The sequence below is a fragment of the Euleptes europaea genome, chromosome 10 (genome assembly GCF_029931775.1).
Source record: "Euleptes europaea isolate rEulEur1 chromosome 10, rEulEur1.hap1, whole genome shotgun sequence".
Taxonomy (NCBI): Eukaryota; Metazoa; Chordata; class Lepidosauria; order Squamata; family Sphaerodactylidae; genus Euleptes; species Euleptes europaea.
This window is the reverse complement of record NC_079321.1, coordinates 19,058,098-19,084,495: the sequence shown is the minus strand read 5'-3', so window position 1 is coordinate 19,084,495 and position 26,398 is coordinate 19,058,098. Positions and strand designations below refer to the sequence as shown.

Below are 26,398 nucleotides of genomic sequence, written 5' to 3'. Positions count from 1 at the left end.
CAAAAATTATATCAGAGCTAGAAAAATATAGAAAATGACATCTGGCATGATAAATGCATGGGTATCTTCACTATGAGGAACCACTGTATTTGGGGCTTTCTTTTTAGAAACAAAAAGAATAAGTAAGAGCAAATGTGTGTGCGGGTACATGTGTGATGCTTATAAAATGATGCAGAAAAATTTTCTGCCTCATGATTAGAACCTGAGATATAATAGCACGCCCCCAAATTTTAATGCATAATTATCCTATAGAACTCAAGTCACAGATTATTGCAATGGCAGAGACTGCTTTAGAAGATTAGATAAATTATCGAGAGTAAGCCAAGAGTAGACATCTGGTGGTAATAAACTGAACCTTCATAAGCAAACAGTCTCCCTCCCTGCCTCTGTTTACCAAGTGCTAGGGATGGCTGTCACTAGCATACCCTGTTTGTGAGCATCCCTAAAGCATTTGACAGTCCACTGTAACACAGTGCGAGGTTAACAAAAACTGTACTTCAGTCTCACCCAGAATGGCTTGTTCTTTAGAAGAGGTCATGACTGAGTTAAATACAGAAGGCTTCATCTGCTTCGGAGAGAAAAAAAAATCGGCTGTAGCTCAGTTCTGAACTCTTACACCTCAGCTTAAGGTAAGCATTCATATAACATTTCTGGAAAAACCTATAAGCATGCACAGCATTAGTAAGTCTATTCTTTAAGACTAAGCCCTGTTGATAAGGGCTTTACATTTCTCCAAAGTACCTAGAACAGTCTCTTGGGTGGGATTCAGCATTCTGCATCCAAGCAGTATTTAGAAGTGATTTCTATTGAAATGAATGGATCATGTTCCCAACTAAATATTTTAAAAATTAATTTAAGTGGTTTCATGTAAGCTGTCAGGAAAATGTGTCAAGCTTCAACTTAAGTGATCCAACAACTTGTAAATATTTCCTCTGATGCTTCTTATTCAGAATGAGGGGTGTGTGTGTGAAGGGGAGAGATATAGAGGGCTCTCTGTGGTTCTTCCTATCCAATGACTGCTCTGCTTGGTCCTTATTAGCAATTTCTCTGCTACAGAATGTTTGAACCACTCCTGCAGCCCAGGTGGAGCAAAAGAGCAGCCTTCCCTCCCTCATATAAAACAGCTGGAAGCAGCTGGGCCCTTTTTATTCATGCCCAAGCTGGAAATATTGTCTGTACGCCTGCCATCATCCATAGCCAACTGCTCCCCTACCCGGTCCAGGGTGCTGGGCTGAGGCTGTGTTTTGGCTCTGAAAGAGCATCTTCAAGGTCATCTTTTTCTGATCGGGAAGAACTGAGGCCTGTGGCTCGCTTTGCTGCTTCCAAGTGACTGGTTGCACATCTTTGCAGGGCCTTCCTACTCCATGGGTTGGGAATCTCAACGTCCCCCTCTGATGAACGTGCAGCGTCAGACACTTTGCCTGTAAAGCTGCATCTTGACAGTGCTCTTGCAGCTCAGGCTAGCAATGGGCTGGTGCCAAAGCAGCAGAATAAAAGGTAAGGAACAGCATTTTTTCTCTCTAAGAGCCAGATGGGGAGAGAAACAAGAGACTAGAAGAAAAGCAAGGGGAGACATGCATGGCGGGGTGTGTGTGTGTGGAATAGATTGTAACCAGACAGTTCTGCTGAAGAACCTAAATGGAGCTTTCAATCCCTGTTCTCACACTGTAGAGAGGCAGGAAGAGAACTGAAGGCACAGGGCACTCCCTAGTGGTGGAGATGGAAATTGCAATGTACTTCCTGCCTCCAGGAATGATGGGAAAAGGAAGACTTAGTTGTCAAGATGCCTTTCCCCTCAAGTCAGGATGGCGTACTTTCTCCTATTGTTGTTGTGCTTCTTGCTTCAAAAGGTAATGTCTACTGGATACAAAAAATCCACAGGTGTGTTTTGCCCTCCAAGGGTCTCCATCATGCCTGTCTAGGGTTGGGGCTATGAAGGAGCAGAGTTCGAGTCAATGCCCCCCTTCCAAACGAGACTGTGGTTACAACTGAACTGAGGTCCTTAAGTTGTAACCTTTGCTTCATTCTTGCTGTTTCCCTTTGGTGGCCATTCCCCATTATTTTGCCAAGGAAAAGCAAAGTGGCGCAAGGTTAATGACTATACCAAGAGCAACTATCCATGCATTTTTTAACTGCATTGTAAATAGAGTTTGTGTCAGTGCTTCATGCTTGCTGTGGAATATGTGAAGAAACTGTTATTCCTGTGTTTGTCTTACTTTAAACTTATTAGTAAGATGAACTAGTGCTTCTGGCTAAGCATATGATCTTGCCTAGCTTGGACCCTTAAGGCTCAGCTGCCCATTGTTTTTCATTCATTAGGTTAATTTTCTGTCCAGTCTACGTGTGTACACACTCACATAAACAATTATAACTCTGTTGGGTTGCCAACCTCCAGGTAGTAGCTGGAGATCTCCTGCTATTACAACTGATCTCCAGCCGATAGAAATCAGTTCACCTGGAGAAAATGGCAGCTTTGGCAATTGGACTCTATGGCATTGAAGTCCCTTCCCTTCTCAAACCTGCCGTCCTCAGAGTCCGCCCCAAAAACCTCCCACCGGTGGCGAAGAGGGACCTGGAAACCCTTTAACTCTAGGACTCAGTTGCCAGAAAAAAAGGTATGTTCTTTGAGTCTCATCATCTCATTCATCCTAATTCTTACAGATTTTTTCTTTGGAGGCATGCCATGTGTTCCCCACCGCTAAGGTTTGAATGACAGGGCCTTCTCAGCAGTGACACTGAATTCACGCAACTTCATCCCCAGGGAAACTCCCTCTGCCCCAACACTACAGTGACCTTTAGATGCCAAACAAAAGACAGCTTTATTCCAAAGGTGTCTTGCGTTAGGTACACTTTATGGTGCAAAAGCTTTTGATTCGGTTACATCACAAGTTCAAACTCTGCAACAAAGGACACCATGGGAGCATGGTAAATTTCTAATTTCACACGTTCTTACACCTTGCCGTCTTTGGTTAAATTTCACAGGATTCAAATCTAAGTGCTCTGCACCCCTTTTATCGTTTTGCTCATTTGAGGAACTTGGAAACAGAAACAAAGCCTCAGTGTTCTGAAACATTTTGACAGCATTTGGTGGAAAATCTTTGTACCTGGTTAAGCATCCCTCAAGTGGTCCAGCAATAAATACATTTCCCTCCTTGTTCATTTTAACTAGATCTATAAATGTATGGACCCCCCCTTTTTTACAGTGCCAATGACCTGGAAGGTTTTTTTTTTAACATCCTTCTCCTATACACACAGATTACATTCTCATGTGTAAGAAGAATCAAATAAAACCACTGTCATCACCACACGATAACAAAACCATTACTCTGACTACAGTTCACAAATGAGATGTACGGGCTGCAGAAACACCCACAGCCTGTAAACGCAGTCCTGCAAAGTCATTCCCATCCCAAGGAAGCCAGAGGAAAAATTCCTACAATTAGTTTTTTCCCTCTTAGTGGTAGTCTAATATCACAGTTCACAATATGCACCACGGTGCATCCAACTGCAAAGCTTCTGGAAAACCCAAACAAAAGAAACGTCACAGGATGACGTCAGCCTATATACAGTTGTGTGGTCGCAGCGCATAAGCAATCGCATTCCCGGACCGTACCCCTGAAAGCTTTCAGCAAATGCATTCAAGCGTCTACGGAAGCTCCTCTCGCAGCAATAAGCCACCCATCTGCCATCAACAAGTTAAAGACAAAAAAGCCATAGCTGTGGAAAGCGTTGCCAATTAAACAGCTGCACCGTATACAAAAAGGAGAACTTCGATCCAGCACTGATTTGGGAATTATTGGACCCCTTACTGGAAGTCAAGGAAATGAATTTAAAAGGAATATCCGAGAGAAGGGATGTCAAGTCATTTTTACTCTAATACCGGAGGACAGTAGAAAACAGTAAATTATTCAAAGGTTGTCTACATTAGAGCTTTTAACAGACTCACTGCGCTGAGTCTAATACTACGACTGAATGCAACCTCCAACGTCCTCAAAAGAATGGGTAAGTTCATCCCTTTTGATTTGTTGTCCTGTTTGCAGCCAATCTTCCTTATAATTCAGAAATACTAATTTAGGTTATCAATACAGTTTAAATCCTCGACCTTTTGTTTTTTAAGTGTAAAGACCTGAAACATTTTAATGCATGTCGTGATCTGCAGCAATCTTTCTCCTTTTATGTTGTGAGCATACATTAATCTGATAAGAATATCCTATTTTGTTGTTTCCCCGAATTATATTCTGCAGGCTTACATTTCAAGTGGCCATTAGGGGCTCCTATGCTGGCAGCAATATATGCAATGAGCGTTGTTTTTAAAATGCTGCCTGCCTTGGGCACGGCTTGTCCGCCAAAATGCCGTTGCGAGAAGCTGCTCTTTTACTGTGACTCTCAGGGGTTTCACTCAGTGCCAAACACCACTGACAAGGGCTGTTTAGGGTTGTCACTGAGGCACAATTTCATTACGGAACTCGAAGGGGATCAGTTTGCAAGCTTCAGTCAACTCACTTGGCTCCATTTAGATCATAATCAAATTGACACAGTAAGAGAAGATGCTTTTCAAGGACTGTATAAACTCAAGGAGTTGATTTTGAGTTCAAACAAAATCTCTTATTTGCCAAATGCAACTTTTACCCAACTGCTTAACCTGCAACATTTGGACCTCTCTTTCAATCAGTTGTCCGCTTTGCACCCCGAGCTGTTCTATGGCCTTCGCAAACTGCAAACCTTGAGTTTACGTTCCAATTCCCTGAGGACTATGCCGGTCCGCCTCTTTTCAGACTGCCGTAGTTTGGATTTTTTGGATCTGAGCACAAATCGCTTGCGAAGTTTGGCACGCAATGGATTTGCAGGATTAATCAAACTGAGGGAGCTTCACCTAGAGCACAACCAGCTGACAAAGATTAACTTTGCTCATTTCCTACGGCTAAGCAATCTGCACATGCTCTTCTTGCAGGGGAATAAAATTAGCAACTTGACATGCGGGATGGAATGGACCTGGGGCACCTTAGAGAAGCTAGACTTGACTGGAAATGAGATCAAAGCCATTGACATGACCGTTTTTGAAACCATGCCTAACCTTAAAGTACTTCTAATGGATAACAACAAGCTAACCACCCTGGACTCCAAGGTTTTATATTCACTTACAGACTTATCTACCGTGGGCCTCTCCAACAACCCCTGGGAATGCAGCCCCAAAATATGTTCGTTAGCCACGTGGCTCAGTGGCTTCCGAGGTCGGTGGGAGCACTCCATACTTTGTCATAGTCCAAACCATACCCAGGGAGAGGATATTCTAGATGCAGTTTATGGTTTTCAGCTTTGCTGGAATTTATCAAGTGTTGTTACGCCAGCTGCTACAAGTTACCGAGCTCCAACGACTGAATACACAAAAAGAATAAGCTCCTCAAATTTCCATGTGGGAGACAAGGAAATTTCAACTACCACAGGCGTAGCCCTGACCACAGAAGAGCAGCTACCTGAACCAAACAATGCCATCTTCACCCAGCAGGTAATTACAGGAACAATGGCTTTATTATTTTCTTTCTTTTTTATCATTTTTGTAGTGTTCATCTCCAGGAAATGCTGCCCTCCCACATTAAGAAAAATTAGGCAGTGCTCAATGATTCAAAGCCACAGGCAACTGCGATCTCAAACACGACTTCATATGTCAAACATGTCAGACCAAGGACCGTATAATGAGTATGAACCCACCCATGAAGGACCCTTCATCATCATTAATGGCTATGGACAGTGCAAATGTCAGCAGCTACCATATAAAGAATGTGAAGTGTAATAGCTACAGGTAATGAAAAAAACCAGATGCTTAATTTTAAATTGCAGGGACCCTATACACAAAATCTGATTTTTACAAATGTTGGCAAAGCCTAGATTTCCCCCCCCCAGACTACTTGATTGTTTTGAGTGATGCAGTATATTCTTTTAATAAACCCATAATATGTTCAGTGTTAAAGAAGCGATGTTTGCATTAAATTTACCCTCCTGATGTTTGGAAGTCTGAATATGCTCAACCCAAAATATGTAAGCTGCTTCATGTTATGTAACTGTATGTATAAAGATTTTATTCTCAAACCTCCAGACTTAAATTCAGAGTAGTCTACAGAAGAGGACTTAGGTGTATGTATAGGACCCAGTGATGGAAGGACATTTTACCAGCTACGGTGCACCAGTTATCATCCCCAACATATCAGTTGATTCAGATTTATTTGTAGGAAGTTTAACGGGATTTTTGTTTGCTTTTCAAAAGATGAAACTCAGATTTACGATCTTCAAATGGAAAGGCACTGGAGTAGAATTTTTCAATATACTGAAGCATGGAAAAAGATTTCCTAGCTCCGTACTGAGAGTTCAGCTTACCTTTATGTGTTCTAGATTAAAAATGTAGCTGTTAATATTTCTGAATAAACCAGGATTATACTCCTTGTTTTTTTTTTTTTTTAAATCAACCTTGTTCTGTAGATACATGTAGATTACAGTCTGGTCCAGAAGATTATTAAACATACTTCCAGCTTATCAGGTCTGCTTTGACTTAATAGGATATGTTTCAGACTAACGTATACTTAAATTAAAAAAACCAAAAAGTATAGTTGAACAAAAATTGTAAGCACAGCTAACACCCCCCCTCCCCACAGCTGCTGGACAATTTATCTAGACCAGAGAACTATTTTGTGAACTACTGGTTTCTCCAGAGACCAAAATTAGCCCTTGCAGTACAAACTCATGCACCACTGTGAAATCTCAATCCTAGAAGATGTATACACTATCCTGAATCCATTATTCAGAAGGGAGGCTTCAGCAGCAACAAACTGGAAGCATACCTTACTGAAACAGAATATGCTGGGGGCTATACCTTGTGAATGGTACGGATATTTTAAAATTCAAAGGAGGTTTTCCAAAGCTGATAGTTTTTGGGGAAATGCTGTTTTACTTGCCATTGATAGAATGTTAACAAACGTTGTTTATGGTTAGAATACAATGACTGGAAAACAAAAAATGGTTAATGTCTGGACAAAAATAACTTAGATTGTGTTGTGGGATTATATCTGAAAGATATAGATGCACAGTATACCTACCACATGGGGGAGAGAAAGCATTTAATGCAACTGCTCAAAATCATGATTACCAAAGCTACCAAAGCTATAAAATTAGGAAGAAAGTGTACATATGTAGATCTTCAAGTATCATGCAAAGTTCTGATGCAACAAACATTTCCAAGTACATGCTGAGGGAAAGAAACCTTGGGGCTTGGACACTGTAAGTCAGTATAGTGTTAATTGTGTGTTGTACTATGCTGCAAAAATTTCAAGCTAATTATTGGCTCAAAATTCATTTTTGCATATGTAACCTCTCCTAGTGACATATTTGGATGAACATTGCAATGCTTTAACATGAATGAGTAGTTTGGAGATGTGCCAACGAGTCAAAGCCCCATCACCCATAAGCTCCACTTTTCATACTGGGCACTATCTTAACCTAACACAAAGATCCACAACAGAATTATTTTTCTATTGCTGTTTAAGTCACTGAACTGTTTGGGTGAAACCAGTTGGATCAATATCCACAAATCTCTCTCGTAGTAAGCCATTATTTTTAGCCATATACAGTACCTTCTATGCATCTGGATAAGGGGAATTCTCTGCATCTAACACACTGCATTCACTATGAAGCCACAGTTTGGCTTATGTTAACGTTAAATGACTGTGTACATAGGCTACCTTTGGTAGTTTATTCAATTTGAGAAAGATTAAATATTCTTCACAACAAACTCTTGTGAATATCTGTGGTTCAGCTTCTCCCTTCCCCACCATATGCAGAGAGCTTTCATGTCTTGCTGAGCACCAGAGGTTGAATAGAACAATACAAATGCATATGCAGGTGGACTGATGTGAATACACCACAAACTGCATAGCAGGACCAAAGTTCAAAGGAAAGTACTTCCCACCCTTCTATGGTTAACAGATTCATGCAGTTCTACCAGGCTTAATAGCAACCTGCCAGTTCTCTACATGTAAACTGGAAAACACTAATCCCAGATTTAAACCCTTCAGAGCCATTTGCAAAACACGATCATTGATTCCACCCATTTAGCATCCTGTAGGATATTCCCAAATAAATACTGTTCAACACTGTATTGCCAGTCCCCCCCCCCACATCTGTAACAAGCCCTTACAGCTGTATACAGAACGCACTCCCCAAGTCTTACTGGACATCTCGGGTATGCCATGGTTTGCAGTCCTAAATTAAATTCAGGCAGGGATCCACAAAGTTTGGCTTGGCTTACTTATTACTAATATGTGGCCACCACCAGTCACTACCTCAGGATGGCTTCCCTAGCATATGCCAAGCGTTTGCACTAAGCATCAGTAGTGCACTGCTGTTACTACTCCCCTCACTGCAGAAGTCGTGCAGCAAAGGAGATCTTTGCAATGTACGGGTCACGATGCTTGCCGCTGGCTTATGGAACTCTCAATGTAGTTTGGCATGCTCTTTATCTTCCCCTTCAGCAATTTTCGGGGTCTGTACATAACCCTATTGTCTGTCTGCAATGTCAAACAACCCCCTTTCCCCCTGAATTGCTACCTGCAGCCAGCTGGGCAACAGCCTCCCTCTGACATTTATTTCTGTGCTCATTGCCAGCTCACGATTCATAAATTTGACTTTACATAGTAAAGCCCTAGCTATAAGACATTTGGCTGCTTTTACCAAATGGTATACTAACTAGCCAGTACAGGCGAGTAATAGTAATCTTGAGCATAACGACACCACTTGCATGCTAAATCGAAGACAGCCACCAAAACAAAGTTCAGCAACAGTGCTGTATACAGCACGACAAGCACCCTAGGAATAACCCATCTAATAGTTTATATTTGTTACAATTCTAAGTTTTATTTCCTTTTATTTGTCCCTTATGGAAAAGGAATATTGTGTGGCATATTGCTGTTGAAACGAGTTTACATTCGGATGAGTAGTAGCAGAGATGCCAAGAGCATTATATTGGTCAACAGAAGGAGTACTATGAGGGCTGATTTAAATATGCATATTCACTTGTTAACTATAGTATTAAGAAATTACTTGCATTTTTAATGAGTCCTCATAGCTATAATGTTCCTATCACCCGATCGCAAATTCTTTATGTGCAGACAGTGTATCTGTATACATTTGTCCAAGGCTAACCAAATGTGGCCTGACCTGGATAGCCCAGGATAGCCTGATTTTGTGAGATTGTGGAAGTTAAGAAGGGTCGGCTCTGGTCAGTATTTGGACAAGAGACCACCTAGGAATACCAGGGTCATGATGCAGAGGCAGGTAATGGCAAACTACCTCTGAATATTTCTTGTCCTGAAAACCCCACAGGTCATCATAAGTCAGATGTGACTTGATGGGTGGGGGGACCAACAACCCAAATGTGACGTTATTGCTCAACATTGCATCACATTGACAACACTGATAAGTTATCAACAAGAACACTGATAAGCGATCAGGAGCTGTGAATACCTGTGAACCAACCTTAAGAGCCACAGAACTTCATGCATCTGGAGCCCCCCCCCCCCCCGGACACCTCCCAAAGCACTGCCACTAACCCACAGTTCCTGACTTTGGTAAAACAGGACTTTTGTTATGAACCACCAAGTAAAAACAGCAAGAGAACAAGTTTAGCACTTCAGCACCTTCCATATTTGGTATTTAAGGCTATTTCTTACACAGCTGATACAGAATGTAGCGTGTCTGCTTATTTCTGAAAATGCCCAACAAATTCCAAACCAAATGAATTGCTATCACCAGTTAAGAAGGCCAGAGTCCCTGCAAGAACGTTTCAGAACTAAATCTGTTTCTTGTAATGGGACTAACAAGACTATGAGGTTGAATATGCTCAAACATTACAATTCTTTACACTGCAAGAGCAGATATGTGGAGTTTGCTTTTGGTTAGAGGAGTATGTTGTTGGAACAATACTGAATACTTTGGAATTATACTGATACTGCAGTAATCACTGTTCTGGCAAATACTATTCTAAAGGGTTATAGAGGTTTAGAGTTCTCATTATCCAACATAATGCAAATTCATGCCCGCCAAGAATGGCAAAATAGCCACATGCATGATGTAAACTTCTGAACATCTGTCTCTTGTACTTCCAGTTCAACATTCTGTGATAACGAGAACATTTTTCTGGAACTTTTCCACACATGCTGAGAATTATTAACAAGACATTCCAAATGACTTGTGTTAGTAATGTTTCAAGATGCATTTTCTGGTGGAGAAAGATTCATAAGTACGGTGTAAAAAAAACATTAAAATGTGCATACTGTAAAATAGAAGTTGCCTTTTTTTGGGTACCCTTTCAAACAGGAGAAACATCCTTCAAAACAGATGTCAGGACAGCTCTCTTGTACTTGCTCCTGTCAAACAGGCTACCTAGGAAAGGTCTCTTTGAAGCACAGCCAAGTCATTTTATTATTCAAATCAATATAGTACCTTCAATTATATTTCAGTGAAATGTTACTGATGAGCAAGTTCCTGATGGACTCGTGTACTATTTCTGTACTAAGGAAAAAGACAAGTAGAGGGAGCATCCGTAACATACGTCAGATTCTCTAAGATTTCAGAGACTAAACAGTTCCAAGCATATAAAGGAGTAATTTAGAAATATGGGCCAATGGTGTGTAGAGGAAGAATGCTTTCAATCACTAAAACGTTTTTTTTTTAACTGGAGTGTTTTTTTTTTATAGGAGAGCTGCCAATATTAAAAGCCAAAATGAAAGTAACTTGCTATTTCTACCTAATAATATACTTAGAGAATGTCCCAAGACACAACATAGGAATTCCTCTAAACCAAACGATTTTGATGAATGGATTCTAATCACATCGAAAGATTACTGTTTGATACTAAAGGGAAAGAGACAAAAAACTGCTCTAGTAACTGAAAGATATTTCTGTTAATTGTAGCCTTATAAAGCATATGAAAAATTGAATGAGGGTTTTATTTAGAAAACGAGCATATGTAGGACTACAGCTTAATATCTTTAGCTCATGAATACCACAAAATCAAGTAGTAAGATTTGAGTAGTCAGTCAGGAGCTTACTGGAATCGACTGAAGATGCTATAGTTCTTTTCAATTTGTGAGAAAATACATTTGGCATTTTGTTGTTAAACAGAGGACTTTTTTTGCAGAATTTGTGTGGTTACAAATTTTAGCAGAGAGATATAACAGCCATTGTGAGGAGCCTGACCTACACCAGCCTTGATTGCTATAGTCAGCTTGATATTAGTGTCTTCTTTAAGAGTGCAATATACTTTTGGGAAACAGCTGGCAACAAAGAATTGATGGATGATTATTTGTTTGATAAAAGACCAAAAATCAGATTTAGCTTTTTAAAAAACCTGTCTTAAGATTTTAGCTCTAAATCTCTTTTTAAATGAAAATATGAACTGAATGTAAACAATCACTTAAAACTAAAAATCTAAAATTACGAATTCCTTATGAAAGTCTGCTTTTCTATGTGGTAGAAACACTGTTAGAAAACATTGACTTCATAAAGCACAATGGTTCCATCCGTTTATGTTCAAGGTTCAAGTTTATTGCCTAGAGCCAAAGGCCGTTTACAAGTAGACTAATACATTTGATATACTGGGCCACAAACTAGCAAATCACTATTGGTATAACCCATTAATTCATTTGGTGACTTTTTACTTCTGTTTTATGCTTAAGAACTACGTAATCTCTACAACTGGCTCCGTATTTTAAAAATCTTTTCAGTATGTTTAAAAGTGGACATTTATTTCCCATCTCATGGCAAACAGTACCACCATTAATTGCTGATACTGCTTGTTATGGGTTTACATTATCTACTTCTGAGGAATGTGACAAGGCAGTTCTATGATGAAGGAAGAACTCAACACAAAAGGAACAGGGGAAAAAAGGCTCTTCTTTCAACCAGCACCTGTCAGGGCTGCAGACTGTAAAAGGAGATCCTACAGGGGTCATGTTCATCAAATTACATAAAAATAAGCAATGTAGTATGCATCACTTTCTAAAAACAGTAAATTTAAGAAAACTTAGCATACCCCAAAGGATGTATGAAGAGACTATTTTAATCCAATGATTTAAGGCTGTAACAAAAATTAGTCTGTGCTTTGACTGATGAAGCGTCTAAATGGAAATTTTTTTTATTTCAGTCATAGTTTAAATCACAATTCACCCTGCAGCAAGAAATGCCAACCCAACAGTAACATGCATGTGTCATCTAGCCAACAAAACATCCATTCCTTTCTACTCTGCCCAATAGCTACCCATTTACCTTTAAGGACCCTTAAGAATGATGAAGTGTTTTTGAAATTTTAAGACCAGCCTTTGAAAAGTAGAAGATATTCCTTGTATAACCACTAATTTCCCCCCTAATGGCCTATATGCTAATTCAGCTTATTAACACTGGGCTTTTCTGATTAACTTTTCAAAAGCCCCATCTCCCGCGAGGCAATAAATTGGTTATCACCACAAGGAGTGGGTTGCCTGGTATGGACTATTAAGAAAGTCTCCAGTTGCCTAGGAGATTTGACTAATCTCTTCTGGGCTAGGCAGAAATACTTCTGTTATAGAGTGGATTGTGCTCCTATTTCTTTCATAGCCCATGGCCTGCTGTCTACTAGGCACTTGGACCTAGTTTTATCAATAGTCTCCAAGAAGATAGGCAGTTGAAGCATGTGTATTGCCCACCTTTTTGACCAACATGGTATACAACGATTTCTTTAGCTAGACTTTTAAAAATAACAAACTGGATTCCAAGACCAGTTTCATAACAAAATGTATGATCAGTCACACCCTGAACAGTTTCACGATGTGAATTTCTGCTTTTGTCTATATGCAGAAACAGGCTCAATTATATGCTACTGGTAAACAGATAGCTTGGTTTTACAGGAATACAATAAACACCCAGAGGGCAAACAAAAACCTGGTGTGCCCATTTGGAATGGCGGCAAATTAAGCTATGTTGTCCCTGCATCACCTGTTTACACTGAATTCCCAGTCGTAATTATCTGAAAACCCCGTAGTTCAACAACATTACAAGTCTAAACCTGAAACAAATCCTAAATAAGCAACTCGAGACACTGAAGCGGCAACAGCTGTCTCAATGCAGCCCCCCATATTGTTAGGAAAGCTGGTCCCAGGCGGGACTTTAGGAGCAGCCACTCATCATTCAGACAAAAGGGGAACCTGACACACATACCAGCCCCAGGTAATCTGTTTGCCATTGGCAAGACACACATGCTGACACTAGTCACTTTCATACTTGGTGCAACTATCCTCCAAAGGCTCTTCTCATCTGCCTCACCAGTACTCTGGAAACTATTGCAGCAGAACCTTCTGTTTTACATTCCAATGTCTTCTGAACTCTAAATGTGCAAATGAAATCTCAGTGGTCTTGTGTGCTTCAACCACAGTAGAATACTGTGCGCACAACATGCTCTCTGCTATAGTATTTTTTTTCTTGACAGCATCTCTTCAAAATCAGTGCCCAGAACCTACTGTATTATCCAAACTTACTGTATTATTATTTCCCTTCTCATGTTGAAATACCATGCTTCACTGCAGTCTTACAAAACAAATGAGCTCTTGCTCCCCAAAGCCACCAACCCAAGCTAGTCTCCAGCCCCCACTCCACATACACACAATAAAAAGAAAGAGCGACAACTACCAGAAACACAGCATATTGCTAATAAAGCTCTCCCATTCACTGAAAATTTATAATAAGCCTAGTTGCATTCCTTAGCTGGGCAAACAGCAGGTTCTACTGGAATTAAATAATTTCTTTCTTGTAAGGAGGGAGAAAGCACAGTTGGATTGCCTAGTCACTTGGAGACAGCTCTTTACATGTACAACTAGGTAAAGGATGGGGGGTTTTTTGGGGGGAAGAAGCCTGGTACATCACCTTTGGGGGGGAAGAAGCCTGGTACAGCACCTGAAACTCTTAAGAATATGCCCAAAGCTTTAGTAGCGCACCAAGGCCTAGGTATGGAGAGCTGAACATGATAACGTATTAGCTTCTGGGTGCTGCCAAATATATGTCATTCCTTTCAAATATACACAGCACAGTGCTCATGAAATAAGTTGTTATAGGCTAAGCTTATTCATGGAATAGATTTCTGGAGAAGTTAAATCCTGTTGATCTAGGACGCCCCATTTTGAGGGAGATTAATGAATTCTTAAATTGGTTAAGACCTGCTTAGAGTCAGCATACCTACCACAGCAGAATTTAGTCCCTAGTAATGGAAATTTTGGCAAGTGCATGTCAGCAGTTCAACACTAAGGACAAACCCTAGACCACATCTGCATTGCAGGCTAGCTAGCTTCTGTTCTGAAGACCAATGGTTGACCGATGGAGAGCCAGCGTGGTGTAGTGGTTAAGAGCGGTGGTTTGAAGCAGTGGACTAATCTGGAGAGCTGAGTTTGATTCCCCACTCCCCCACATGAGCGGTGGACGCTAATCTGGTGAACCAGGTAGGCTTCCACGCTCCTACACATGAAGCCAGCTGGGTGACCTTGGGCTAGTCAGAGCTCTCTCAGCCCCACCTACCTCGCAGGGTGTCTGTTGTGGGGAGGGGGAGGGAAGGTGATTGTAAGCTGGTTTGATTCTTCCTTAAGTGGTAGAAAAATTCGGCATATAAAAACCAACTCTTCTTCTTGCTTCCATATGACAAGTGCACTGAGCATCTGCATCTATTGGGCTATGAACTGGTGAGATGATGAGAATTGGTGGAGCCCTAGATTTCTTTCTGGGCGGAGAGAGAGAAGTTAAAGAAATCTAGAAAGTATAAGTTTTTGGAAAACCTCTTTACATATGCTGCAAGCCAGCCCTTCCTTGAGGTTTGAGTGGGTAAATTCCAAGCTTGCTACATTCTCAAGGAGTTTAATTCAGAGTTCTGTATTGTGTTTCACACTTACCCTTAAGTTGTACTAAACTAAGCAAAACCACTATGAAGTGAAGCATTACCATATAGTACCAATTCTACAATAAGCCTTCCCTACCCATATGCGTTACAATTTAACTAGCAAAAACATCAGCCTTGCCTGGATCCAAAGAACCAACACCAACCAGCTCTGTCCAAGCTGGAGGTCTGGACCTCTCAAAAATATTCCCCCCGACCAAAAAAAAGTTACACACCAAATTATTTTTGAAATTGAGGGGACTATGTTCAACTGTTACAGTCTGATATTCTAAGTAAGTAAAATTCTATGGGACATGCTCACTCCCAGAGCAGCCTTTTTGAGTATGGCCATTCTATTGTTAAAAGCTGTGTTAATTACAAATGCCTAAGTGAATGTTTGATAAAAACCATTTGATTTTTACTTCCTCAGAAAGGGAATCAACACAAATACCTTCAGGTATTATCAGCTGTCTGACAAGCAACAAATCTGTGTCACATTCACATAACATCTAGCATGCATTTGCTAGGGATTTACCAGCTGGCATTTTAAGGTGTTTAATCCAGATATTTTACTTTGTTTTGGAAGTCTTTGCACCACTCCCTTGAATGCGATTTTACTGTGTTTATTTTTCTGGGTGTGAGAAGTATTAATATCTGAAAATTGTATTCACCTCACTGAGACTTGTTATAGGTGAACAAAAGTCAACAACTTCCCCATGAATTGAGTGACTATATTGGCCAGGCTCCAAAAACAGCTGTACGGGCTGCCGTATAGATCCTGGCTTACAGTGGTAGGGAATTAGCTCATATGATATGATAGCTCAAGCCTGCCTCCTGAACCACTAATTGTGAACACAGAAAAAATTCTGACAAGTGTCTTTTAAAGAAACAAGCTCCTGTGATGTCAGCATTTACAGTGTTTCATATTTATACTAAATATAAAGAGCCAGCATGGTTTAGTGGTTAGGAGCGGCAGACTAATCTGGAGACCCAGGTTTGATTCCCCACTCCTCCACATGAAGCCAGCTGGGTGACCTTGGGCCAGTCACAGATCTCTCAGAACTCTCTCAGCCCCACCTAACTCACAAGGTGCCAGTTGTGGGCAGAGGGGAGGGAAGGCGATTTGGAGAGGAAGTGAATGTGATTGTAAGCCGCTTTGAGGCTCCTTACAGTAGAGAAAAAGCAGGGTCTAAAACCAACTCCTCTTATTCTTCTAAACTACTATTAACTGTAGACTGTAAGCTCTACGGGGTGTAAGGACCCTTTTTGCCCCGGCTACTTTTTAAAAAATATCTAATTCCGAAGGGTGGCCCTACAACGAGGCCACCCAGGGCTAAGCTAGATGAAAAAGTGGAGGAAAATTGGAGCTAATACCCTCTTAGCCTCGGTAGCCAATGATGCTACACAAAAAACCTGGCTGATATCGTGGGTCGCTCAGCAAAGCAAGATGCCATACCCCCAAAAAAAACCTTAGAAAAGGAAGGGATTAGCTGAGGTGGGGGAAGAGAAGAGACAAGTGGCTCAGTGGTAGAGCATCTGCTTAGCATGCAGAAGGTCCCAGGTTAGATCCCTGGCACCTCCAGTTAAAGGAACCAGGCAAGTAGGTGATGTGAAAGACCTCTGCCTGAGACCCTGAAGAGCCGCTGCTGGTCTGAGTAGACAATACTGACTTTGATAGACCGAGGGACTGATTCAGTAGAAGGCAGCTTCATGTGCTCATGTGACAGATGGTTAAACTGGGAACATGACAATAAGTAGGGGGCAGGAGGGTCTTGAGCAGTGGTTTGGGTCTGAAAGCGTAGGCCCGAAACACTTGAGTTCACTTGGCCAGCTACACACTATATAATGCAGGATCAAGGGAGGGCGAATAGGGTTTCTCTTCCCCCATGAGGCACTGCAGGTTCCCCGCTTATAAAGAAAGGTTCTCGGTGGAGACCATTGTTTATTCTCCACCACTGTAACAACCATGTACTTCTACCCTGTACTCCTTAAAATTACAATCTTGCAGCACCTTCAATCTGAAAGGGAGAATTATTATTTGGGAGTTAACCATAAGCCCCTACTGAGTCCAAGTTTGATGGAATCCATACGGTTCTTTGATACTAACAGCAGCTTCTTGCTAGAACCTTCCTTTTTAAAATTCTTCTGTTTAAGTACTGCAACCTTTAAGTCTATTATTGTGCAAAGGAGCTGAAGTGCTCTCCCACTGGTTTTTGAGCATCTCCATTTCTAATAAGCCTCCTTTCAGGTTTATGTACACTATTCAGATTCATCCTACTTCACCAATTCTTCCACAGTTGGGAGTGGTCCCTACCTACTGAGAACCATTTACTCTTGACTAGATCTCATTTTCATCTGTACTCTGCAATGCAGCATACCTAGGTTGTAAGAAACTGGGGCTTCTGAGGTCTTTTGTAATAAACCCTCCCCCTAACAACCCAACCATCTGACAAAGAGGTTTCTGGTTTACAGAAGCGTATGCCAAAATAAATTTGCCTTCAAGGTACTGCAAGACTTATTTTGGCTACAGCAGACCAACCAAGTTCTTTCCTGGAATCTGCACTTCCTTTTTAGCTGTTGTCCCACAACAGGGTCTATTCTCTTATCCTATAAATGCCAACTTCCTAGAAGCATTCTGGTGAGGAACTGTGGTGAAAGCTTTTTGAAATGCGGTTGAGTAATAACCTTTATGTACTTGAGAATGAAATTGTGTCAGGGACTTCTCTGAAAGCTGGTTATTCCTCAGCAAGGACTGTAACAGTGTATTTGACAACTCTAGCCTTAGTAGTGTATTCTACCCTTTTACCCAAGATTGCAATTCGATGGCTCAATAATTTCCTGGAGCTCTCCACCTCCTCAAAATTCAGTTTTTAAAACTGTTTTCTAGTGGCCTGCCTCACAGCCAATAAGAGGCTATAAGCTATACTTCACAGTTAAGTTACGCAGTTTCATATTTTATTTTAAGCATTTGTACGCTGCCTTTCCACCCAACTAGAAGTTGATTTGTTCTCTTTGGAAATTTACTTCTAAAATGTGCCATCGCCTCTACCTGATCTGGTTTATCAAAAGTACCTTCGCCCCCAACAAGTGCTATTTTTAACTGTTCTCTTTCAGTACCTCTTCTACACAGGGCATGTTAACAGGCTTCCTGCCCTTCAGGCTGGCTGGCTTACTGCCTGTCATTAATTTTTATCTCTGCAATTTCATCCTTAAGTTTGTTCTCTAATTGCATTAACTTACATCTGCTCTGCCAAGGAATTTGTGCTCTTTTTTTTCCATTTGAGGAAGACTTCCGTTGTCGCTTTTTTAAGGGAAGACTTCTTACCTTATATTCATGTGGCATTACAATTTGCTACGAGCCGATCGCAACAATTCCTTCTGGGCACGTAAGCCTTCCAAACATCCTCCTCAAGCTGTTCTGTGACACAGATATGAGCTGGCAGGTAAGGTTTTAATCTTGCAAGGCCAGGAGTCAGGCAACGATGAAAGGATTGTAAGGCAGAGGGAATACGCATGTAGGCAGCAGCGGCAAAAGGAGGGGGCTTACGGCATACACGGTAGTCTGCCAGGTGCCCAGCTGCTCAAAAACCACTGGATTAGAATATTCAGCTGTCTTTTCTGTAGATATGGCCATGTTCATTATTTTTTTTTAAACATGTGATGCAGCTATTCCGGAACAAATTTTTTTTAAATGTCATGCTGTAAGTTTTTTACACGTTGTATCAGGACAACACGAAGAGTGGCTCAACGTAGAAGTCTAGAATGTGTTAACAAGTTATATTGACATTTCTGATGTTTTCAAACAGTTTATTATTTCTCGTGCCTCCTACAAAGCAAAGTTTAATTTCTCACGCAGGAAGCCATGATTTAGGACTCTGGTTCGAAGTATACTATCAGTTCTTAAAAATGTGAGACTGTACAATACCCCAGCACTCATGGATGTGATTCAAGTATATTCTCAGTGGTACAGAGTGCTGAAAAGAGGGCGAAGTACTATTTATGCTAAGGGTCAGAGTAGAAAAGCAAGGAATTTTAACACCGCTCCCTGTATCTTCCCTTCCCTCCCCTGTATCTTCATTACCTTAAACAATTTATAAATATGTGGAAGCGATACACATTAAACTGGAAGTCTGAGCTTTAAATGAAAATCTCTACAGTATGCAAATACCCCAAATGCTAGTCAAACAGGTAACAACTGGATTATGAAGCTCCTGTGCCTAAGAGCAAGATTACAAAACTTCTTGCGAGCCTTTGTATTACGCTTCACCTTTCCTTTTCAAACTTAGTAATGGCTTACGTGCCAACCTTGCTTCTGTGCTCTTCCATACCTGCTAACATTAAGGAGTCATAGACATAAGAGTGCTGAATTTTGGATACGCAAGTTCAGTCCAAAAGTTACCATGCAGTTACTATGGGGCACAGGACAAGCCTCTCTCAATCTCAGTTCCCCTACTTTAAAAAAGAGTATTTTACCTACCTCAAAGGATTGTGGGAGTGAAAGTGCAAAGCTTTTTATTGTTGGTATACCCCAGAGGCACAGTACCTGTACTGATTTTGTCCTCCTCTCCCTCTTCATCTTCATGCTTCCCCCCTTCTTCCTCCATTTTCTTCACCCATTTACAACTCTTTTAGCTTTTTCCCTTCTCCCTTTGGTCTCTGTCTCCTGCCACCAGCCATTCTAACCCAGTCATGAACACCTCTTACAAATGGCAACTGTTTTATGCTTATGATTTCTGATGCCTTATCCTACACATCGTAGACAGCAGACCTCTCAATTACAGCTGGATAAAAAAGGAAGACGCTGAACGGCTGCTTGAGCTCCTAGTGCAGAACGTTCCTGGACAACTGCTCCAGAGAGCCGTCTTATACCTTCACTTTCTTTGGGAGGAGATAAACACTGCAAAGAGCAATTGCAGATTGACAGCTGCAAGAAGCAACAGCAGTCCTCTGAACAAAGTGCTCTCTCTTAGGGGCTGCAGCAACATCTGTTCAGCCATTAGCAGCTCCTTCCCGCAATGCAAACAGCAATAAAGCAAACCAGAGCTGTGGCACAGTTGTCCACTGCACTTACATCCATTGTTCTGCAGATCTGCTATTTAGGCTTCCTGAAGCTTCTTACCTTCTTCAGTGACAGGCAGAAATCTCTTCCCCTTCCCCTGGCCATGAGACTCAATTTGCACAGCATTAGCCATTTCTTCTAATACATTAGTTTACGAAATATTTTAAGGTCCCCTTCTCTTTTTCTCTTAAAAGGAGGGTGGAGAGGCAAGAAAAGTTTGCTCTAGTACAGTGGTTGTGACCCTTAGGTGGGTCATGGAGTCCCACCTTCTGGACTTCAAAACCCTAAACCACCAGTTTTGTTTTGCTGTTTTTTGGAAGAGCCTGCTCTTAGTGAGCGTGCACGGAGGACAAGCCATGCCTCTTTGCACGCTGAAATAGCAGGATGGTAAGGCCTGGATGGCCCAAGTTAGCCTGACCCCGACAGATCTCAGAAGCTAAGCAGGCTTGGCCCTGGTTAGTAGTAGTAGTAATTAGTAATAATAATTTATTTACAGTTATTAGCCAGATAAAACAGAGACAGACCTTACAAAGAGTAAATTTACAATCCAAGTCTAATCTCAATATAAAATACTGGGTCATACATTTTCTGAATTAGATCGGGGGAATACTCTGAGGCGACATTCCTTAAGTACAACCGTGCAATATTTAGCCACCTGAGAGGTAACTGGGGAATTATCACCCAACAAAAACCTTTTTGTCCAATCACCCTCTCCTCCAGTGCCCATTTTCCAGATGAGGGGTTCACTAATTTTGGAACAGGCTGTCTTGTAAAAAGCGCATCTTAAAAAGACATGTTCAGCAGTCTCCAGTTCCCCTGCATAACAAGGGCACAGTCCCTGGTTAGTAATAGGATGGTAGCCCTCCAAGGAAAACCAGGGCTGTGCCAAGGAAGGCAACGGCAAGCCATCTCTGTTAGCCTCTTGCCTTGAAAACCCTACAGGGTCGCCATAAGTCAGCTGCGACTTAATGGCACTTTACACACACACAAGGCAATATCACTCATTGGCTGCAGGGGATTCTTCCAAGGCACTGTTTCTCTTGGCTTATTCCTCAGTATGGTACATCTCATGGATGTGCTACCCATGGTTATAGCTTTGATGCCAGTAATGTCATGAATCTTGCTGCCATGCTTCCTGCCATGTTTGCAGTTTAGTGGGTCCCAATCCACAAAGACCACTGATCTAGCAGACACTAGTTCTCCCCTCTCCATTAGATTGTTGGTTTTCAAGCTAAAGCTGTCATATTCTCTTTCAAACCTGTTCTTCCCACCCACTTGTATGGTTTTAATACAGGATGCTTATTGTTCATCAGGCCATTTTTTTTTTGGGGGGGGGAATGGCAAACTTCCTATAAAACATTTCAGATACCCAGTCTCCCAAGAATGATGACAAGTAGCTGCTTAATTCAGCTGGTTCTCAGGCAGAATGTTTGTCTTGTCTTTCACAGACAAGAGCCGGCTTCTTTGCGTCACAGGATTATCATAGTACTACATAAACTGTTGACATTCCACTGCTAGACGCTCATTGCATTTAAGAGCAATTTCAGTCCCCTGCCTCAAACAGAACAGCAGTTATACAATGACAGAATGTGGAAGTCACCTTTACACATGATTTAAGCTTTGCATTTTCAAGGCTGCAGTTGCTCGACCCTACAACACTTCCATAAACTTTGATGGAGATATCACAACAATGTAAGGCGAAAAAACACTTCAAAATTTTAACACTGCTGAGAAGAACCTAGCAATTACTTTATTTAAAATATGTCTAATCCATACAACACTGAAAAATCCCCAAGAAAGCTTATGAAACATATCAATAAAACAGAAAACAATGACTAATTGAGAGCAACAGGTAGTAGTATCTCAAATCACAAAAGCAGAGGAGAGAATATACAGTAAAACAAGGAATAAAACAGCAACAGAATTAGTAGTGGTAGTGCTGCGGGGAGGACTACAACTCAAGAGAACACTTGTGCGTATGTGTAGGGGAGTTCATCCAGTGTCTAAAGCTTAAGCTTGCCACCAATCAAAGTCATGTAGGGAAGGAGCTGAAGTCAAGGTGCCACCACAAACAAGGCACTCCCCTCTGGCTGCCACCCACTTTACCTCTGAAGTCGGTGGTACAGAGAGCAGAGTTTCTACAGAAGACATTAGCTGACAGGCAGTTATGAAAACCTAAATGTAATTTTATACAGTGAATACATCAATTTAGGTTGCATTAAAAAAAGGATTGTTGACACATTGATTTCTTCTCTCTGTCCCAACTACTGCCACATCTAACGGAAGACGCAGGCTGCAAAGTTTAGACTGAAGGTGAAGGCTTGGAAAGCAAGCCATTATGAGCTTTAAAGTAGCAGGTTTTGTTTAGAAGGCGAAAAAAGAACGGACAAGGGAAAATGCTATCATTAAACTAAAAGGGAACAGCAGCCACGATCCCAGGCTGCAGTCAAGCAGATTTAAATTTAGAAAAGTTCTCTGTCTAAGGGCAATTTAGGCAACAGAATAAAGGCACCCAGAGACGTTTTTAGTACTAAAATCCACTCTACCCACTGACAAACCCTTAAGTGGTCTACAGTAAGGTAGACAGTGTGTGTGTGTGTGTGTGTGTTTTAATTAACACAACCAAAAGGAAGAACAAGATACTAATGGATTCACTATTTCAATTATATTTGTAGGCATTCTGTATTTAAATTCCAGTCATACCGTTTCATAGCTTCTTCTTGAAACCCCACAGACGCACACTCTAAAACTTAATTTAGAAAAGAAAACAAACACACGTGCACACTTTGGTTACTTACATTCCCCATGTATTCTGAAAGGAGATCTTGCAAGGCCTGTCGCACAGCATTACATTCGGCAACTATGCGCTCCCGTCGATCATCGCGTGTGCAAGACGAATCAGCCATCAGGGCTGCACCGCTAATGATGCTCTCCAGGCGCTCTTCCAGGGAAGGCCTAAAACGCTCCTCGCTGAAGTTCAAAGGATCCACAATAATTTGTTTCTGGTGAAGAGAAAAGGGAGTTTCAACGCTTAGTAAGTAATCCACTACTCTGCACCAGCGTGATGAATGTTACCTCAGAACTCCCAGGGAACATTAACAGTTGTAACAGCCGTGCTTTGACAAGTGCAAGGCTGGCATATTTATATCAAGCCATACCCAGAATTATTCAGTTTCACCTAATTAATCAACAGAAGGTCCACCATAACAATAAGAATCCTAATGGACACAAACATTTTGCATTTTATTCAAGGAAGAGCTTCTACATTTAGAGGGTTCTAGGCACCCATATTTGGAACATTATGCAGGCTGAGTATCTCTTATCCGGACATCTGATTCCAGACTGATCCAAAAACTGGATTGATCCAAAAACCGGACCTTTTGAGCTGGCAAGCAGTCATTACTCACAGGACCTCAGCAGCGTTATTGTTGGTTCAATGTACACAAAATTATTTAAAAGTTTGTTTAAAAGTACATTCAGGCTATGTGTATATATAAAACATAAATGAATTTCGTGTTTAGATTTGGGTCCCATCTCCAAGATATCTCATTATGTATAAGCAAAAGCTCCAAAATAATCCAAAATATGGAAAGATCCGAAATATGGACCACTTCTGGTTCCAAGCAGTCTGGATAAGGGATAAGCAACCTGTACCACTAACTCTACTCCTTCAGGAACATCAGAGTTTTGACTGAGTACGCACCAGCACAGTTCATACCAAATTTAAGATGCCTCAGTGATTCCCCTTCTTTTAAAAAATGGCTCCCTGAAAAGACTCGTTTCAGGGAAGACAGCTATGGTTAGTTAATGCAATATTTTTTTAGGTGCTTTATGTTACTTTTACAGGTTTACTGAAAAATGCAGCCATGCCTGATTTCCTGAACAGTAGGTTTTCAGAAGGTAGCTGGTACTACATACCCTCTAATGCAGGGGTGTCAAACATAAGGCCCGCGGACCAGATCTGGCCCCCTCAGAGCTCTTATCCGGCCCGCGAACCAACCAAGGCAGACACCCCCCTAGGGTTGCCAGGTGCCTGGTGGTGGCAGACAAACCCCCACCAATTCACCCCCCTGCTTGCTGACCAGCTGAGGGTCAGTGGGCACATGTGCACGCGCACCTACACGCTGTGGCACAGCACTTCCGGTTTACAACCGGAAGCCCCACATCACGAGGGGCCTTATACCACTCAAACTATGAGTTTGAGTGGTAAAGGGCCCCTTGCGATGTGGCACTTTCGGGTGTAAACGCATCGCAGGGGGCCTTTTACCATTCAAACTCCTAGTTTGAGTGGTAAAAGGCCCCTTGCAATGCGTTTATACCCGGAAGCCCCGCATCGCAAGGGGCCTTTTATCACTCAAAAGGGGAGTTTGAGTGGTAAAAGGGCCCTCGCGATGCGGTGCTTCTGGGTGTAAACCACAAGTGATGCGGCAACGTGCGATCCCATCAGCTCTGCCCCAGAAGCCTCCTGCCAGAGGAGAGGGGTGATCTGGCAACCCTAACCCCCCCCTCTCGATCTGGACTGGTGAGGCATGGCCCGGCCAAGTGACATTTATGTTATATCTGGCCCTTGTAACAATCGAGTTTGACACCCCTGCTCTAATGCTTATGTACATACTACAGTCACACTAACAGGCATAACCCATGACACCAGGATGTGGTGATGGCTGCCAGCTTGGAGGGCTTTAAGAGGGGAGTGGACATATTCATGGAGGAGAGGGGTATTCATGGCTATTAGTTAGAATGGATACTGGTCATGCTGCATACCTATTCTCTCTAGTATCAGAGGAGCATGCCTATTATTTTGGGTGCGGTGGAACACAGGCAGGATGGTGCTGCTGCAGTCGTCTTGTTTGTGGCTTCCTAAAGGCACCTGGTTGGCCACTGTGTGAACAGACTGCTGGACTTGATGGGCCTTGGTCTGATCCAGCAGGGCCTTTCTTATGTTCTTAACACTGCCCAATAAAGCCTTGCCTTTTTTTTAAGAGACTGTTTCAACAGTCACACACCTTCATTCAAGCCAATACATTTCAGCTGTCCCCTCCTCAGCTAGTTTGCTAATTCATGCAGGAGAGATCTCAATGGAAATATGAAAGGGGAAGATAAATGCCCATGAACTTTTTACCTACTATGCACTCACCAGATATTCCCCCCTCCCCGATCAACCCAACAGCGTCTCTGAAGCAGTCCAAGACAGTAGCCTGTGTTGTCTTTGCAACATCATCAGCCAATCCCATCATTTATCTCAGAGCAATGTGCCTGCTTCCCATTACACAGTGTTGACCAACAAGCATTTCAGTGCTGCCAATTCAAAATGCCCAGCAGCCAGCACAGCTTACGCGCATGCATGGAGGGAAGGAGGCATTTTGAGAGTTCGTCTGAAGTGCAAAGTCTCAGGGGAAACTAGCACAGGCTATTAATCTCATTTATTTATAAAACTCAGTGTTTCTGACATGAAATACTCAAGGATATTTACAATAGAGCCATGGTGTTGCTGTAATAGTAATAATAATGTCATCAGGCAAACACACTCATTCAAATGACCCCCCCCCCAAAAGGGGTATTCTAATGTAGAATCTGAAAACTGGCCTTTATTGCCACATATAAAATCAAGCAAAGAGTTGGCCTTCTTAGGGAGGTTGCTCTACAGATGCAGGGCCACTGAGACAGCCTGCCCAGAGCTTACACAAGATCAACAGAGAAAATGACCCACAGCAGACCCACAAGGCTCCTCCAGTAGAGTTTCACAACTGGATTCATACCTATTTACTTGGTCCCTCCCCCAATTTACACTTGTAATGCTTCATAGTGTAAGATGGTACCACATATATGCCCGGTCATTTAAGAGCTTTTAAAAGCAATACCAGTTCCTTGAAGCAGGCTTGGAAAAACTGGCAGCCCTGAATAGAAAATAACGGCTGCCATTGAAACCAAACAAGGAAAGGAGTGCTATGGATGGGGAGGGCCCAGCTCAGACCCCCATTCTGCCATAACGTTTTGTTGGCTGATCTTGGATTGGTCAGCCTAACCTATCTTGTGGTGTTGTTCTCAGGATAAAATGGAAGGAGGCCATGCGTTGCCCTGAGCTCCTTGGAGAACAGACAGGATGACAAATCTGTTTCTCCAGGGAGTTCACTTAAAAGACTAAAACCCAACCTTTGCAAAAATAAGTTTATGCAAAGATTCACATATCCCCAGGCCGTGATCCCATTCATTTTATTGGTGAAGGGGAAAAGTGCCAAGGGAATGGGAAAGAAAGAGGAAGTAGATGCTTCAGAAAGGAGCACTGCAGGAAACAAATGACACAAATGAGGACGGAGGGATATATGGGCCAACACTCATACATCTAATGTCAACATTTCAGCTATTTGATGGGTCTTCTCATTAGTTTGGGCACAAGCTAA

General features: G+C 41.8%; 2 protein-coding genes across 3 annotated transcripts in view; one reads left to right on the top strand and one right to left on the bottom strand.

The window, feature by feature from the left end:
* Positions 1-26,398, bottom strand: part of CTNNA1 (catenin alpha 1) — a 92,146-nt gene that overhangs the window by 44,012 nt on the left and 21,736 nt on the right. Inside the window, exon 7 of the mRNA XM_056856050.1 lies at positions 22,796-22,999. Within this exon, the coding sequence (XP_056712028.1) occupies positions 22,796-22,999 (204 nt within the window). The remainder of the gene's footprint in view (positions 1-22,795; positions 23,000-26,398) is intronic.
* LRRTM2 (leucine rich repeat transmembrane neuronal 2) lies at positions 3,814-5,827 on the top strand. Of its 2 annotated transcripts, none has more exons than XM_056856052.1 (2): positions 3,814-4,002; positions 4,673-5,827. In XM_056856052.1, the coding sequence occupies exons 1-2, from the start codon at positions 3,973-3,975 to the stop codon at positions 5,789-5,791; spliced, it is 1,149 nt and encodes a 382-aa protein (XP_056712030.1). In that variant the 5' UTR covers positions 3,814-3,972; the 3' UTR covers positions 5,792-5,827. The 2 variants fall into 2 exon arrangements, with proteins under 2 accessions (XP_056712030.1, XP_056712029.1); XM_056856051.1 differs by having other exon boundaries at positions 4,245-5,827.